Source organism: Haematobia irritans, chromosome 4, assembly GCF_050003625.1.
Source record: "Haematobia irritans isolate KBUSLIRL chromosome 4, ASM5000362v1, whole genome shotgun sequence".
In the NCBI taxonomy this organism is placed as follows: Eukaryota; Metazoa; Arthropoda; class Insecta; order Diptera; family Muscidae; genus Haematobia; species Haematobia irritans.
The window spans coordinates 186,059,901-186,076,706 of NC_134400.1; the positions used below are offsets into that span (position 1 = coordinate 186,059,901).

The 16,806-nt window shown below is 31.2% G+C and overlaps 1 protein-coding gene across 1 annotated transcript in view; it reads right to left on the bottom strand.

The window, feature by feature from the left end:
* The window catches only part of anchor (integral membrane protein GPR155 homolog anchor), a 78,917-nt gene that overhangs the window by 26,986 nt on the left and 35,125 nt on the right, over positions 1–16,806 (bottom strand). Inside the window, exons 2-5 of the mRNA XM_075304133.1 lie at positions 7,650–7,939; positions 4,429–4,568; positions 4,030–4,361; positions 3,786–3,951 (exon numbers count right to left, since the gene is read on the bottom strand). Coding sequence (XP_075160248.1) covers positions 3,786–3,951; positions 4,030–4,361; positions 4,429–4,568; positions 7,650–7,939 — 928 coding nt within the window. The remainder of the gene's footprint in view (positions 1–3,785; positions 3,952–4,029; positions 4,362–4,428; positions 4,569–7,649; positions 7,940–16,806) is intronic.

Here is a 16,806-nt window from a genome sequence, read left to right on the forward strand (position 1 = left end):
TAATAGACTCTCCTTACGAAGTAATGAGAGATTGTTTAGAATTATAGTAATTCCTACTCCAAACTATGACATCACCAAGCTTTGAGTAAATGATATATAATAAATTATCTTTTCAAAATAATTTATCTATATTCACCTTTACTCTCACGCTAATTTACAGAGAAATTAAATTAAGGGTTTTTTCCTACAAAATCTAACTTAATACAATAAATATATAATATATTAAATAAGTTAGCATACATTTAAATATAGTATTTATTTGTTGCAATCAGTGATGTCAGGAAGTTTTTTGAAAATTCCCTACGCGGTTCCCAAAAATTCCCTTTTTTCCCTACACCCAAAAATTGTTGTCTAATGTCTAAACCAATGTTTAGACTTATATTTATATATTGAATTTCTTATTTCATCGAATTTTGTTTCTGTACTGAACTACTATGAATTATTGAATTTTTGCATCTGAACTAAACTATTATGAACTATTGTTAATGAAAAATCCATGAAGTTGTAATTTAAGATTAATCGATATTCCTAAAAGTTTCTTAGCTTGTTAAATAAATTGAATTCGGTCTATTCTTCTCTATATCTCGAACGGTGAGCATACCCCCAAATAAACCAATCACACTTCAAAATTGTAACTCCTGTCTTTTTATTTCCAAATCTTTCCCTATCTCTGCGTTGCTAAACTTGATGGTATATTTTCTCATCCACTGAGAATTTATACCACATACTGATCTACCACAATTCTCCTAGTGCCTCCTCCGCAATCTGTTATACAGTCCACACACTCTACTCCAGGAATTGGTGTCCACTACTCTCTCTCTCTCTAACAACAGTTGCCGTCACCAATCCCCCCATAACCTCAACTTTAAACACCTACATTTTTCGTTACGGTAAAAAATTTACTAAATTCAAACAAATATGGCAAGAAAATAAAAAATATTTCTTCAAAATTAATAGTCAGGGACTATATCCTTCAATAAAGGGATCAAACGGGCAATAATATTAATGCTGACATTCTTAATCAGATTTCAAACTTTGCAACATCATTGCTCATTTTTAACAATACCAGCACTTTTCTTGTGACCGCGTGTTTCTTCAGACATTTAAAATCGTAATTTTCTAGCCAATCCTTTAATTCAACAGTGAGCCAATTTGCACAAAAGGTTGTTTTCTAAATTTCGCTGAAATGGTTTTGGTAGATGACATTTTTTTAAAAAATGAAAAACTCTTATGAATGTAATTTGCCCATAGGTAAACAGTGTAAAATAGTTATTTAAAGATATTCCGGAATAAATATTCTACATTTATATAAGCGAACCACAAAGGCACTGCTGAAGTGATCTTTGTATTAGAAAATATTGGGAAGCACCAAATTGGGGAAGCCATCGCCTGTTTATTTTTACCTAAATGGAAGCGTTCATTCTTGCAAAAGTAAAAAGTAAAAAAAGCAAAAAAAGAAAATATTTTAACGATACCGCTGACCTTTTCTAAATATCTTTACAATAACATCGTTGACGGTAAATTACGTATTCAATTAGTTGATGCCTTGACTACCATATATTTTGTGTCTTATAATATTTGAAATATTAAGCAAAAGTACTCTTCTTGTTGCAAAATGTAGTAAAATCTGAAAATTGGAAAAATTCCCTACATTTGTATAAAAAATGAAAAATCTGTTCTTTTTTCCCTACAGTTGTAATTTTAGGAAAAAATCACTACAAAAAAGGATTTTTCCCTACGCATGGCATCGCTGGTTGCAATATCTTATAGATAAAATCTCAAAATTGTCTTCAATACTATATGTAAACCTATGAAATTTTGGATGAATAAAATGAATTGAATTGAATTGTTTTTCTGATTTCGACAAAAATGGTCAAAATACCAATATTTTCATTGTAAAATCGCCACTGCTTATACGAAAAGTTGTAAAAATTACTCTATTTTTCCTAAACATCTAATACATATATATCGAGCGATAAATCATAAATAAACTTTTGCGAAGTTTCCTTAAAATTGATTCAGATTTAAATATTTTCCATATTTATACCCTTCACCACTACTGTGGTACAGGGTATAATAAGTTTGTGCATTTGTATGTAACGCCAAGAAGGAAAAGTCTGAGACCCATCGTTTAGTATACCGATCGTCTTAGAATTAAATTCTGAGTCGATTTAGCGATGTCCGTCTGTCTGTCTGTCTGTCTGCTGGTGTATTTTTGTGTGCAAAGTACAGCTCGCAGTTTTAGTCCGATTGTCCTAAAATTTGGTATAGGGTCCTGTTGCGGCTCAAAGACGATCCCTATTGATTTTGCCATATATATTTTTCACCGATGTGATCATAATTGGCGTGTATATCAACCGATCTTCCTCAAATTCCGTACATCCGAATATTTGATGAGTCTCCGAAAAACTTGCAAAATATCAGCCAAATCGGTTCAGATTTAGATATAGCTCCCATATATAGCTTTCGCCCGATTTACACTCATTTGCCCACAGAGGCCAATTTTTTGCTCCGATTTAGTTGAAATTTTGCACAGGGAGTAGAAGTAGCATTATAGCTATGCGTGTCAAATTTGGTTGAAATCGGTTCAGATTTAGATATAGCTCCCATATATAGCTTTCGCCCAATTTACCCTCAAATGACCACAGAGGCCAATTTTTAACTCCGATTTAGTTGAAATTTTGCACAGGGAGTAGAAGTAGCATTATAACTATGCGTGTCAAATTTTGTTGAAATCGGTTCAGATTTAGATATAGCTCCCATATATATGTTTTTCTGATTTCGACAAAAATGGTCAAAATACCAACATTTTCCTTGTAAAATCGCCACTGCTTAGTCGAAAAGTTGTAAAAATGACTCTAATTTTCCTAAACTTCTAATACATATATATCGAGCGATAAATCATAAATAAACTTTTGCGAAGTTTCCTCAAAACTTCTTCAGATTTAAACGTTTCCCATATTTTTTTACTAACATTGTGTTCCACCCTAGTGCATTAGCCGACTTAAATTTTGAGTCTATAGATTTCGTAAAAGTCTATCAAATTCTGTCCAAATCGAGTGATATTTAAATGCATGTATTTGGGACAAAGTATGACAACAGACGCTGTGTCGTTAGGTTCTACTCAATAGTGGGTGTAATATTTTGTTGTTTTCAATAATTTTCCCGATGAAGTCTTTCAATGAAAAGACGAAATATTGAATAAAAAAATAAATTAAAAAATACAGACCTCGAGCTCGTTTCAATCAACAATTCATTAATTGGAAAAATCAAATACAGGTCGAATACAATAAAAACAAGTTTGTAACAAACCTTTTTATATAGCCCCCAACACATTTTCCGGATGTGATATGGTATCGAAAATTTAGATCTACAAAGTGGTGCAGGGTATAATATAGTCGGCCCCGCCCGACTTTAGACTTTCCTTACTTGTTTTTTACTAACATTGTGTTCCACCCTAGTATATTAGCCGACTTAAATTTTGAGTCTATAGATTTTGTAGAAGTCTATCAAATTCTGTCCAGATCGAGTGATATTTAAATGTATGTATTTGGCACAAACCTTTGTATATAGCACCCAACACATTTGACGGATGTGATATGGTATCGAAAATTTAGATCTACAAAGTGGTGCAGGGTATAATATAGTCGGCCCCGTCCGACTTTAGACTTTCCTTACTTGTTTTCATTAAAGCGGTTGTCTCTGAATCTTGACAGGGCCAACTCTCATTCATATCATCATACCAAATATAGATCGTCTAAGTTATAATTAATTTGAATACCTACCAATTCAACTTCAATGTTATATTGTGATGCAATGACAAAAGCTCCTGGGGCAGCGGGAAATGTACCATAGAGAAAACCAAATGTGCTCAATTCAGTGGTATCGTTAAAATCACTGCCAGCTTGCATGATGTTAACAGTTTGACGGCAAACTAAAGGTAGGACCAAACTGCAAAGAAAGAAAAACAAAAAAATATGCCAAATTACAAGAAACATTCAAAAATCAAACTAATAACTCATTACTTACATTTTTACCAAAATTAAAATACCAGGTAATAAAAATTCAGAACCTTTCATTACTGAACTTCCTTGACCAACAATTTTTAAGCCCAATAAAAATAAAGCGGTTGCCGAAAATGATTGTCCAAAAACACGTAAAACACTGGCCAACATTTCGGGAAGACCATTGGAAAAAATAAAAGATCCAGCTACACCCAATACAGTCATTAAGAGTAAAGGATTGAAAAACAAGGACTTAATGGTATTCAAAACCAATAGAGTTTTATCGTTCAACAAACGATTACGTTTGACCATTTGTTCGGCTGGACATGTTTCGGGACATAAGGGTGGATTTTGAATCTAAAGAAAAAAAAAACAATGGAAATGTCACAGATAAAATGTATTAGAAACTGTAAGTTTGTCTTACTTGTTCCGTTTTGTTTTTCGATATTTTTGCAATTTCCATTAATATCAAGCCCACGGGATTTAAAATGGCCAATGATATGGGAGCCATTAAATATAAATAGGAAGCATACTCTGGATGAACTTCTTGATAAAGAGCCATAACTGTAATTTGCAAAAAGAGAAGAAAGAGTTTTTTTTTTAATTCATTTAATTATTAATATTAGGTAGATAGTTATAAATAAAAATCCTATTTTGGATTTACACATACTGTTTCATGTCTCAAATGTCAAACGCAAGGTTATCGGTTTGAACTAAATATACATACAATGTGATTATTTCATCGTTTTTAATATGTTTTCAATAAATACATCATATTATTGAAGATAATTAATAATTGTACATAATAGCTTAGTTAAAGCTCTGCCAGAGAATACCGTCATTTGCAACTCTTTTTTGATAAAATGGGTATTCGTGTTTTGTGTGTTTTCGTATTTTGTCTATAGATGTCGTTGGATTCGCCCACACGGTTGCCACTCGAGACCAAATCAATCTACCAAAATTTATTTATATATTCATTTAATCAACCAACGCCTCTATGGGCGAAATGTTCATAAATTTAATACAATTCAAAGCAAATTGCTTAAAACTAACTCTTAACCTAACCTAGCGCGCAATCTTTTAATAAAAAGTAAATTTTGACCTAATATGTTATTTGTATAAACAGTAGGAAATAAATTGTCAGTATCAGAGCCCAACAAAGTACTATGACAAATATTCGACAAATGTAATAAGAGTTTACGCTTAAATGAAGAAGGACTAGCTGAGAAAGTTTTTAGATTGTGAGGCAGTAAATTCCATAACCTTGTCACACGCACTGAGAAAGAACGTTCAAGCACTACATGGGAGAAATGCTCAATAAGAACCTGACAGTTTCTACTAGAGTTCAAGAAAGTTATAGAATTAAAAAGATACAAAGGAAGACCATACTTGACAACACAGAAGAAAAAATAAATAACAGGTTGGCTGATAAGTCACCGGTCTGACATATAAAGGGTGATACGGTCAAAATTTGGTCAATATAAACTTGACGTATTTCTTTCAATTTTGCATTTAAAAAACCTGAACACCCCTCATTTTTTTTTTTTTCATTTCATTTATTTGCTCAATTTTGTAATTTAAAGCCGTAAGGCCGATGCAAGATAAATTACAATAGAACTACTAATACAATACAGACATTCCATAAACAATATAATGATGATTACTTAAGGTAAATAATAAAAATATTGACGAATAAAATTACAATACATTTTTTTTTGACTTAAAATTAAAAGTTAAATAGTTAAATAATAAAAATATTGATCAAAATTACAATAATATTTATTTATATATTTATTTTATTTTTTTTTATAATAAATAATTTTTAGCTAAGTTTTAAAGCAGGCAAAAAAAAAACAAAAAATTACATTATTATATAACAATCAGTATCAGCATTGAAACAGGTAAACGATACTACTGGAACAGGAAAAAAACATAATTTTATCATTGGTTATTAGCAAAATGTTGAAGAAGGTTTTTCCGATATGTATAGCAGGAAACCTCGAAAGTTCTTAGAGGTGGGGGAAGAGCGTTAAATAGTCTCACTACTCTAACAACGAAAGACCCATTCATGAAGGCCTGAACCCTTGGGATTACTAGTTGGTTAGCTCGCACAGAGCGGCAAAACACAAAAGAATTAACGATAAAAGTCGGAATACGACTGCGGAATATCTTGTAAAATTTTGAAGGTGTGTGTGTGTAGAATGTTGGTCCTATTTTGATTTTGGAATTCACTCTTCAGTTGTCAAAATGCCGTCCAAGCAAGAAGAGCAGCGTATCAAAATTTTGCTCGCGCATCGCGAAAATCCGAGCTACTCGCACGCAAAGCTGGCAAAATCGCTAAAAGTTGCCAAATCAACCGTTACCGTTAATCAAGCGAAACCTTAACCTCTCTCTCCGAGATGCCGCAAATAAGCTGGGTGTATCGTCTACAACCGTGCATCGAGCCAAAAAACGAGCCGGACTATCGACTTACAAGAAGGTAGTGACTCCAAATCGCAATGATAAACAAAATACGACGGCCAAAGCGCGATCCCGGAGGCTGCACACGACGATGCTGACGAAGTTTGACTGCGTGGTAATGGACGAGGAAACCTACGTCAAAGCCGACTACAAGCAGCTTGCGGGACAGAAGTTTTATACGGCAAAAGGAAGGGGAAAGGTAGCAGATATTTTCAAGCACATAAAACTGTCAAAGTTCGCAAAGAAATATCTGGTTTGGCAAGCCATCTGTACCTTTGGCTTGAAAAGCAGCATTTTCATAGCTTCCGGGACTGTCAACCAAGAAATTTACGTGAAAGAGTGTTTGAATAAACGTCTGCTGCCTTTCCTGAAGAATCACGGTTGTTCCGTACTGTTTTGGCCGGATTTGGCATATTGCCATTACGGTAAAAAGGCCATGGAGTGGTACGCCGCCAACAACGTGCAGGTGGTTCCCAAGGACAAGAACCCTCCCAACACGCCAGAGCTCCGCCCAATTGAGAAATACTGGGCTATTGTCAAGCGGAACCTAAAGAAGACCAAAAAAAAAACTGCTAAGGACGAGCAGCAGTTCAAGGCAAACTGGCTTTCTGCGGCGAAGAAGGTGGACAAGGTGGCTGTACAAAATCTGATGGCAGGTGTCAAGCGTGAGGCCCGGCTATTCGGATTTGGAAAAGCGAAAGCCTAACTGAATATTTTTCCTGAATTTTATACTAATTGAACTTGAAAAAGAAATTTAATTTGATTTTTTAAATAAACGATTTCACCGATTTACACGCGTTTTCCCTTGACCAAGTTTTGACCGTATCACCCTTTATATGCCCTCAGATGTAGGTGTCCGATTATGATTTCCAAGAGTATATCAAAATTGGACTATGCGGACGGACCATTTGAGAAGCAGTCGCGGTTAACATTTGCATGAAATAATCTTCAAATATTAATTTATAGGGTCCTTAGGTTAGGTTAGGTTAGGTTAGTTAGGTGGCAGCCCGATGTATCAGGGTCGATTCAAATAAAAAAAATTCTGAATTTCATGTGTTTTCTTTTTGAAAAAATTTCCTATAGCTCTTAAAAAAAAAACAACCACCGTTTATATATTTTATAAAAATATATTCATAATTCATATAATTCGTATATTGTTTTTATTTATATTTTTAGATTACTCACCTATGGGATAACCGATTGCAAAATCATTACTTTGAGTACAGAATATACCAAACAAACCGGCTCTGGCATAATTCAAAGGTCTTGCCACAATTAACGATATGAGCAGCACCACAAAAAATACTATCGCCTTCGATATGAGCATTGCTAATAGAAATGTCCAATTCACTTTATTCCAATTAAGCTCAACCAGCGAAAGGAATATCAAGGAGGGTAAAGCAAACGTGCCCACAAATGTGCCCAATCCTTTAGTTTCGGCATTTGTAATGATTTTAAAACGCCCAGCAAGGTAACTGCAATGAAACGGCAAAAAGAGAGAGAATGGAAATGGTGAAAAATGTCGTTTGAGATTAGACTTATAATTTTTAAAGCTTATATTTAAAATTAGATAGTTCCCTAAAATGTCTTTATTTTGAGTTTTGGATTTCCTATCGTTTTTCGTTAGGTCAGTTTTGAATCAAAAATTCCCCTTATTGTATTGTGATCATTTTTTTTTTTTTGTAATTTTTAACGACGAAATGATTTATTTTTCAGAATTTCAGATTTTTGTTTACCGAATCAATCATCTTAGTTTATTCTCTTGATATGATCACGACAATCATGATTCTTCCTTACTTCTGTTAGGGTGTCATTGGCTTGCGCCTCTATTATCTAATACAAAAACATTCATAATCAAATTGATTCATGATCACTATTATCTGCTGCTACTTATTGAGAACCAATTAAAAACAAAAAAAAAGTTTTATCAATATCTACAAATACGTGCCAACCACTCTATTTAACCATTAACTGTTTTCTATGAAACGATATTGGAAATCAGGAATAATCATTTTTAAAACAAATATGATTATAATCCAATTTACTTTAATACATTATTTATAGAAATCAATATCTAAACAAAATAATATAAAAATAAAGAATATATGTGTATACATACAGGGCAAAAAAAAAGTTTCAATGTATACAATAAAATATAATGTCTCTGAATGCAAACCTATTTTAATTTATATATTTGATATAAACATATATCATGTCTAAACATATATATGTTTATATCAAATAGAGCGAGAGAGAAAAATGACGAAGGAGATAGATAATGAAAGACATCAACATAACACAGTGACATGAGAGCTAGAGACATATTTCTATAGAAAATTTTGTCAAATTTTTATTTCTATAAAAAATTTTGTCAAAATTTTATTTCTATAGATAATTTTGTCAAAATTTTATTTCTATAGCTAATTTTGTCAAAATTTTATTTCTATAGAAAATTTTCTCAAAGTTTTATTTCTATAAAAAATTTTCTCAAAATTTTATTTCTATAGAAAATGTTCTCAAAATTTTATTTCTATAGAAAATTTTCTCAAAATTTTATTTCTATAGAAAATTTTCTCAAAATTTTATTTCTATAGAAAATTTTGTCAAAATTTTATTTCTATAGAAAATTTTGTCAAAATTTTATTTCTATAGAAAATTTTGTCAAAATTTTATTTCTATAGACAATTTTTGTCAAAATTTTATTTCTATAGAAAATATTGTCAAAATTTTATTTCTATAGAAAATTTTGTCAAAATTTTATTTCTATAGAAAATTTTGTCAAAATTTTATTTCTATAGAAAATTTTGTCAAAATTTTATTTCTATAGAAAATTTTGTCAAAATTTTATTTCTATAGAAAATGTTGTAAAAATTTTATTTCTATAGAAAACTTAGTCAAAATTTTATTTCTATAGAAAATTTTGTCAAAATTTTATTTCTATAGATAATTTTGTCAACATTTTTATTCTATAGAAAATTTTGTCAACATTTTATTTCTATAGAAAACTTAGTCAAAATTTTATTTCTATAGAAAATTTTCTCAAAATTTTATTTCTATAGAAAACTTTGTCAAAATTTTATTTCTATAGAAAATTTTGGCAAAATTTTATTTCTATAGAAAATTTTTGTCAAAATTTTATTTTTATAGAAAATTTTGTCAAAATTTTATTTCTATAAAAAATTTTCTCAAAATTTTATTTCTACAGAAAATTTTGTCAAAATTGTATTTCTATAGAAAATTTTGGCAAAATTTTATTTCTATAGAAAATTTTGTCAAAATTTTATTTTTATAGAAAATTTTGTCAAAATTTTATTTCTATAGAAAGTTTTGGCAAATTTTAATTTCTATAGAAAATTTTGTCAACATTGTATTTCTATAGAATTTTTTATAAAAATTTTATTTCTATATAAAATTTTGTCAAAATTTTATTTCTATAGATAATTTTGTCAAAATTTTATTTCTATAGATAATTTTGTCAAAATTTTATTTCTAAAGAAAAATTTGTAAAAATTTTATTTCTATAGAAAATTTTGTCAAAATTTTATTTATATAGAAAACTTTGTCAAAATTTTATTTCTATAGAAAATTTTGTCAAAATTTTATTTCTATAGAAAATTTTGTCAAAATTTTATTTCTATAGAAAATTTTGTCAAAATTTTATTTCTATAGATAATTTTGTCAAAATTTTATTTCTATGGAAAATTTGGTCAACATTTTATTTCTATAGATAATTTTGTCAAAATTTTATTTCTATAGAAAATTTTGTCAACATTTTATTTCTATAGATAATTTTGTCAACATTTTTATTCTATAGAATATTTTGTCAACATTTTATTTCTATAGAAAACTTAGTCAAAATTTTATTTCTATAGAAAATTTTCTCAAAATTTTATTTCTATAGAAAATTTTCTCAAAATTTTATTTCTATAGAAAATTTTGTCAAAATTTTATTTCTATAGAAAACTTTGTCAAAATTTTATTTCTATAGAAAATTATATTTCTATAGAAAATTTTGTTAAAATTTTATTTCTATAGAAAATTTTGTAAAAATTCTATTTCTATAGAAAATTTTGTAAAAATTTTATTTCTATAGAAAATGTTGTAAAAATGTTATTTCTATAGAAAATTTTGTCAAAATTTTATTTCTATAGAAAATTTTCTCAAAATTTTATTTCTATAGAAAATTTTCTCAAAATGTTATTTCTATAGAAAATTTTCTCAAAATGTTATTTCTATAGAAAATTTTATCAAAATTTTATTTCTATAGAAAATTTTCTCAAAATTTTATTTCTATAGAAAATTTTGTCAAAATTTTATTTCTATAGAAAATGTTTTAAAAATTTTATTTCTATAGAAAACTTAGTCAAAATTTTATTTTTATAGAAAATTTTGTCAACATTTTATTTCTATAGAAAACTTAGTCAAAATTTTATTTCTATAGAAAATTTTCTCAAAATTTTATTTCTATAGAAAACTTTGTCAAAATTTTATTTCTATAGAAAATTTTGGCAAAATTTTATTTCTATAGAAAATTTTGTCAAAATTTTATTTTTATAGAAAATTTTGTCAAAATTTTATTTCTATAGAAAGTTTTGGCAAATTTTAATTTCTATAGAAAATTTTGTCAACATTGTATTTCTATAGAATTTTTTGTAAAAATTTTATTTCTATATAAAATTTTGTCAAAATTTTATTTCTATAGATAATTTTGTCAAAATTTTATTTCTAAAGAAAAATTTGTCAAAATTTTATTTCTATAGAAAATTTTGTCAAATTTTTATTTCTATAGAAAATTTTGTCAAAATTTTATTTCTATAGAAAATTTTGTCAAAATTTTATTATATGGCAACCGCGATACCAATACCAATATTATTCAAGTGTATATAGACAGTGTAGTTTATCTATAAATATTTATATCAGCCAATTGCCTAAGGTACTTGGACGATCAAGTGATTTTTATTTCGATATCATTTTCGAAATCTTCTCCTATTGGCAATGTTCTTTATTTGTGTCTAGTACAAACTGGTTATAATTCTCTATATTTCTTATTCTTTTGCATAGATTTTTTTTAAATAAACTTTTTAATTGCATTAAAAATAATAGTGTGATAATAATTTTTTTCACCAAACAAAAAATTAATTATAGATATTGATAAAGTAAAAATCTAATCCAACATATTTTTAATTATCTTCAGGAATTGATTCTACAATACGAAAAAAAAAATTAATTGATCCAATGAAGTTTTAATTGAAATTTCTTTAGTCAAATACCAACGTCAATAATTTATCCAATTAAAAAAAAAAATATGATGGTTTTCATTTTAATTTATTAATTAGTTATTTAATTAGTTAAATCAATTTAATTTTTAAATTGAAAAATTTGGTCATATTATTTTCTGTGTATCATTTTCTTGACTTTTTTGGAAGGAAGTAAGTTTCAAAGACCAATACACAGAAAAAAATATCACCAAAATATTTCCAATTAAAAATTGGAAAATTGCATTTTCTGTTTCTGTTTTTTTTTTTAACAACGTTGTTTTTTATGCTTATAATTCTATAGACTGTAAGACAACAAGTTATTTTTATTTTTGTTTCTGCTATTGTTTCCCATTTACCCAAATACTTTCACTATCTGAATTTTAAACAAGTATATAGAGCAGTAAGCTCGGCCGGGCCGAATTTTAAATACCCACCACCATGAATCAAATATTAAGTTTTCTTTCAAATTTCAGGGGGGTTCGATGACTGACATTCACCCAAGCAGAGCAGTTCAACCAGTACACTTCCCGAAGATAAATTTAAAGATTTTACCTATGAAGACTAGATCAGATCCTGAATTTATAAGAACCATTTTTTGTTTGAGTTTTAGAGGAATCATAAACATCTCTTGGAAGTGTGCAAGAAAATGATGAAATAATGCCTTGATTTGAAATCTATTATCTGTAACAGGTTGACAGATAAGTCCCCGGTCTGACACATAGATGGCGTCGCTAGTATTAAATGCATATTATTTTTATATAGTACCAACGTGTCAAAATTTGACGTCTGTAAGTCAATTAGTTTGTGAAGCAACTTTTGTTATTGTGAAAAAAATGGAAAAAAAGGAATTTCGTGTTTTGATAAAATACTGTTTTCTGAAAGGAAAAAATACGGTGGAAGCCAAAAACTTGGCTTGATAATGAGTTTCCGGACTATGCCCCAGGGAAATCAACAATAATTGATTGGTATGCAAAATTCAAGCGTGATGAAATGAGCACGGAGGACGGTGAACGCAGTGGACGCCCGAAAGAGGTGGTTACCGACGAAAACATCAAACAAATCCACAAAATGATTTTGAATGACCGTAAAATGAAGTTGATCGAGATAGCAGAGGGCTTAAAGATATCAAAGCAATGTGTTGGTCATATCATTCATCAATATTTGGATATGCGGAAGCTCTGTGCAAAATGGATGCCGCGCGAGCTCACATTTGACCAAAAACAACAACGTGTTGATGATTCTGAACGGTGTTTGCAGCTGTTAACTCGTAATACACCCAGGTTTTTCCGTCGATATGTGACAATGGATGAAACATGGCTCCATCACTACACTCCTGAGTCCAATCGACAGTCGGCTGAGTGGACAGCGACCGGTGAACCGTCTCCGAAGCGTGGAAAGACTCAAAAGTCCGCTGGCAATGTAATGGCCTCTGTTTTTTGGAATGCGCATGGAATAATTTTTATCGATTATCTTGAGAAGGGAAATACCATCAACTGTGACTATTATATGGCGTTATTGGAGCGTTTGAAGGTCGACATCGCGGCAAAAGGGCCCCATAGGAAGAAGAAAAGTGTTGTTCCACCAAGACAACGCACCGTGCCACAAGTCATTGAGAACGATGGCAAAAAATCATGAATTGGGTTTCGAATTGCTTCCCCACCCACCGTATTCTCCAGATCTGGCCCACATCGACTTTTTCTTGTTCTCAGACCTCAAAAGGATGCTCGCAGGAAAAAAATTTGGCTGCAATGAAGAGGTGATCGCCAAAATTGAGGCCTATTTTGAGGAAAAACCGAAGGAGTATTACCAAAATGGTATAAAAAAAATGGGAAGGTCGTTATAATCGTTGTATCGCTCTTGAATGGAACTATGTTGAATAATAAAAACGGATTTTGACAAACAAATGTGTTTTTCTTTGTTAGACCGGGGACTTATCAGCCAACCTGTAACCAATATATTTACAATTTTAGGCAAATCGGATAAAAACTATGATTTCTAGAAACCCAAGAAGTTAAATAGGGAGATCGGTCTTATGGGGGCTATACTAAAATATGGACCGATATTCACCGTTTTATGCACACCTTTTAATGGTCCTAAAATACTTCTAGTTTTAGAATTTCAAGCAAATTGGGTAAAAACTACGGTTTCTAGAATCCCAAACAATAAAATCATTTCTTACACACACATAGTCCTAAAAACCAGCAGATTTTCAATTTCAGGCAAATTGAACAACAACTACGGTTTCTACAAGCCCAAAAAGTAAAATCGGGATATCGGTCTATATGGGAGCTATACTAAAACATTGACCGATACTCACCATTTTCGGCACACGTATTTGTGGTCCTACAATACCTCCAGATTTCAAAATTGGATAAAAATTACGGTTTCTATAAGCCCAAGAAGTAAAATCTGGAGATCGGTTTATATGGGGGCTATACCAAAACATGGACCGATACTCACCGTTTTTGGCACACCTCTTTATGGTCATAAAATACCTCTAGATTTCTAATTTCAGGCAAATTAGATGAAAACTATGGTTTTTAGAAGACCAAGAAGTAAAATCTGGAGATCGGTTTATATGGAGGCTATACCAAAACATGGACCGATACGCACCATTTTTTGGCACACCTCTTTATGGTCCTAAAATACCTCAAGATTTCAAACATTAGGTAAATTGGATAAAGATTACGGTTTCTATTACGCCAAGACCCCAAATCGGGGGGGACTATATCAAAACCTGGACCGATATAGTCCATCTTCGAACTTGACCTGCCCGCCTGCAGACATAAAACGAGTTTGTGCAAAAATTCAGCACGATTGTTTCATTACACTGAAAAAGCAGTAAACTCACCAGGAAGAAAATTTTCGGTTAATTTTAGAAAATTTTGAATATTTGTAGAAAATTTTAACTAAACAGTATTACAAACGTTGGCATCACGCCGATGTCATAAAAATACGTAAATATTTTTCGATAAATTCAAGAAAATTTATTAGACATAACTAAGTTTCTTCACTTGTTAAAGAAAATTTTGTAGTTTGAAGGAAAACCTTGGAGTTCAAAATTGCAAGAATAACTTTAGTGACATACGAGGTTCATGATGGACGTATTTTTGGTAAAATTTAAAAAATTAAAGAAATTCTGAACTATTTTATGCTTCATTTAAGAATATTTTTCCATCGGTTTTAGTTAATTTAACTAACGTACACAGAAAATTAAAGGGTGATACGGTCAAAATTTGGTCAAGAGAATACACGCGTTTTCGGTGAAATCGTTTATTTAAAAAATCAAATTAAATTTCTTTTTCAAGTTCAATTAGTATAAAATTCAGGAAAAATATTCAGTTAGGCTTTCGCTTTTCCAAATCGGAATTGCCGGGCCTCACGCTTGACACCTGCCATCAGATTTTGTACAGCCACCTTGTCCACCTTCTTCGCCGCAGAAAGCCAGTTTGCCTTGAACTGCTACTCGTCCTTAGCAGTTTTTTTTTTGGTCTTCTTTAGGTTCCGCTTGACAATAGCCCAGTATTTCTAAATTGGGCGGAGCTCTGGCGTGTTGGGAGGGTTCTTGTCCTTGGGAACCACCTGCACGTTGTTGGCGGCGTACCACTCCATGGCCTTTTTACCGTAATGGCAAGATGCCAAATCCGGCCAAAACAGTACGGAACAACCGTGTTTCTTCAGGAAAGGCAGCAGACGTTTATTCAAACACTCTTTCACGTAAATTTCTTGGTTGACAGTCCCGGAAGCTATGAAAATGCTGCTTTTCAAGATGGCTTGCCAAACCAGATATTTCTTTGCGAACTTTGACAGTTTTATGTGCTTGAAAATATCTGCTACCTTTCCCCTTCCTTTTGCCGTATAAAACTCATGCCCCGTAAGCTGCTTGTAGTCGGCTTTGACGTAGGTTTCGTCGTCCATTACCACGCAGTCAAACTTCGTCAGCATCGTCGTGTACAGCATCCGGGATCGCGCTTTGGCCGTCGTATTTGGTTTATCATCGCGATTTGGAGTCACTACCTTCTTGTAAGTCGATAGTCCGGCTGGTTTTTTGGCTCGATGCACGGTTTGCGGCATCTCGGAGAGAGAGGTTAGGGTTTCGCTTGAAACTACCGGCAACTCTCTTTGTCGTCTCAGCGGCTTCCGGTTTTCGATTTCCCCCCGATCCAGACTTCCTGGCTGTCGACAAACGTTCCCCAAACACTTTAATTACATTTGTAACGGTTGATTTGACAACTTTTAGCGATTTTGCCAGCTTTGCGTGCGAGTAGCTCGGATATTCGCGATGCCCGAGGAACATTCACACACCTTCAAAATAAGGGGTGTTCATGTTTTTTAAATGCAAAATTGAAAGAAATACGTCAAGTTTATATTGACCAAATTTTGAACGTATAACCCTTTAGTAGAGTAGAGGAAACTTTCTCCAAATATAATAATTCCATGCACTAAAATAAAGTTAAATTGGCTTTAGTGAAATAGAGAGTTCACTTTTTTTTTTTGAGTATATTGAAGACTGTAGCGTGATTACAACAGACAGACGGACATGGTTATATCGTCTCAGAATTTCTCCCTGATCAAGAATATATATACTTTATATATAGTCGGAAATCGATATTTCGATGTGTTACAAACGGAATGACAAACTTATTATACTCCCGTCACCATTCTTTGGTGGTGGGTATAAAAATCGAAATATTCATGTAAAAACAATAAACTACACTGACACACCCCCAACGAAACGCAACAAAATTAATTAGGTTTGCATAGTAAGCGTATCACTACCGCTGGCAACATCTGAAACGGTTAACAATAAATTACACAATTAACAAAGTTTCAATTAATTGAGATTAAACGCTTGGAAACCAGTTTTTGTGACAATCGAATGCATTTTGAACGGTGGGAAATAATTATAATTATCATGCAAATTGTAAAAAAATTTCACAAGCTAATTATGAACAAAAACACTGTGAAAAAGGTGTAAAAAGCTCACATACATTAAAAAAACGAATATTTGCAATTCAATTTATATTTGTTTCATAGTCCAAAGCCAACACTCAAAAAAAAGTTCACCTTGATCCAAAGATTTT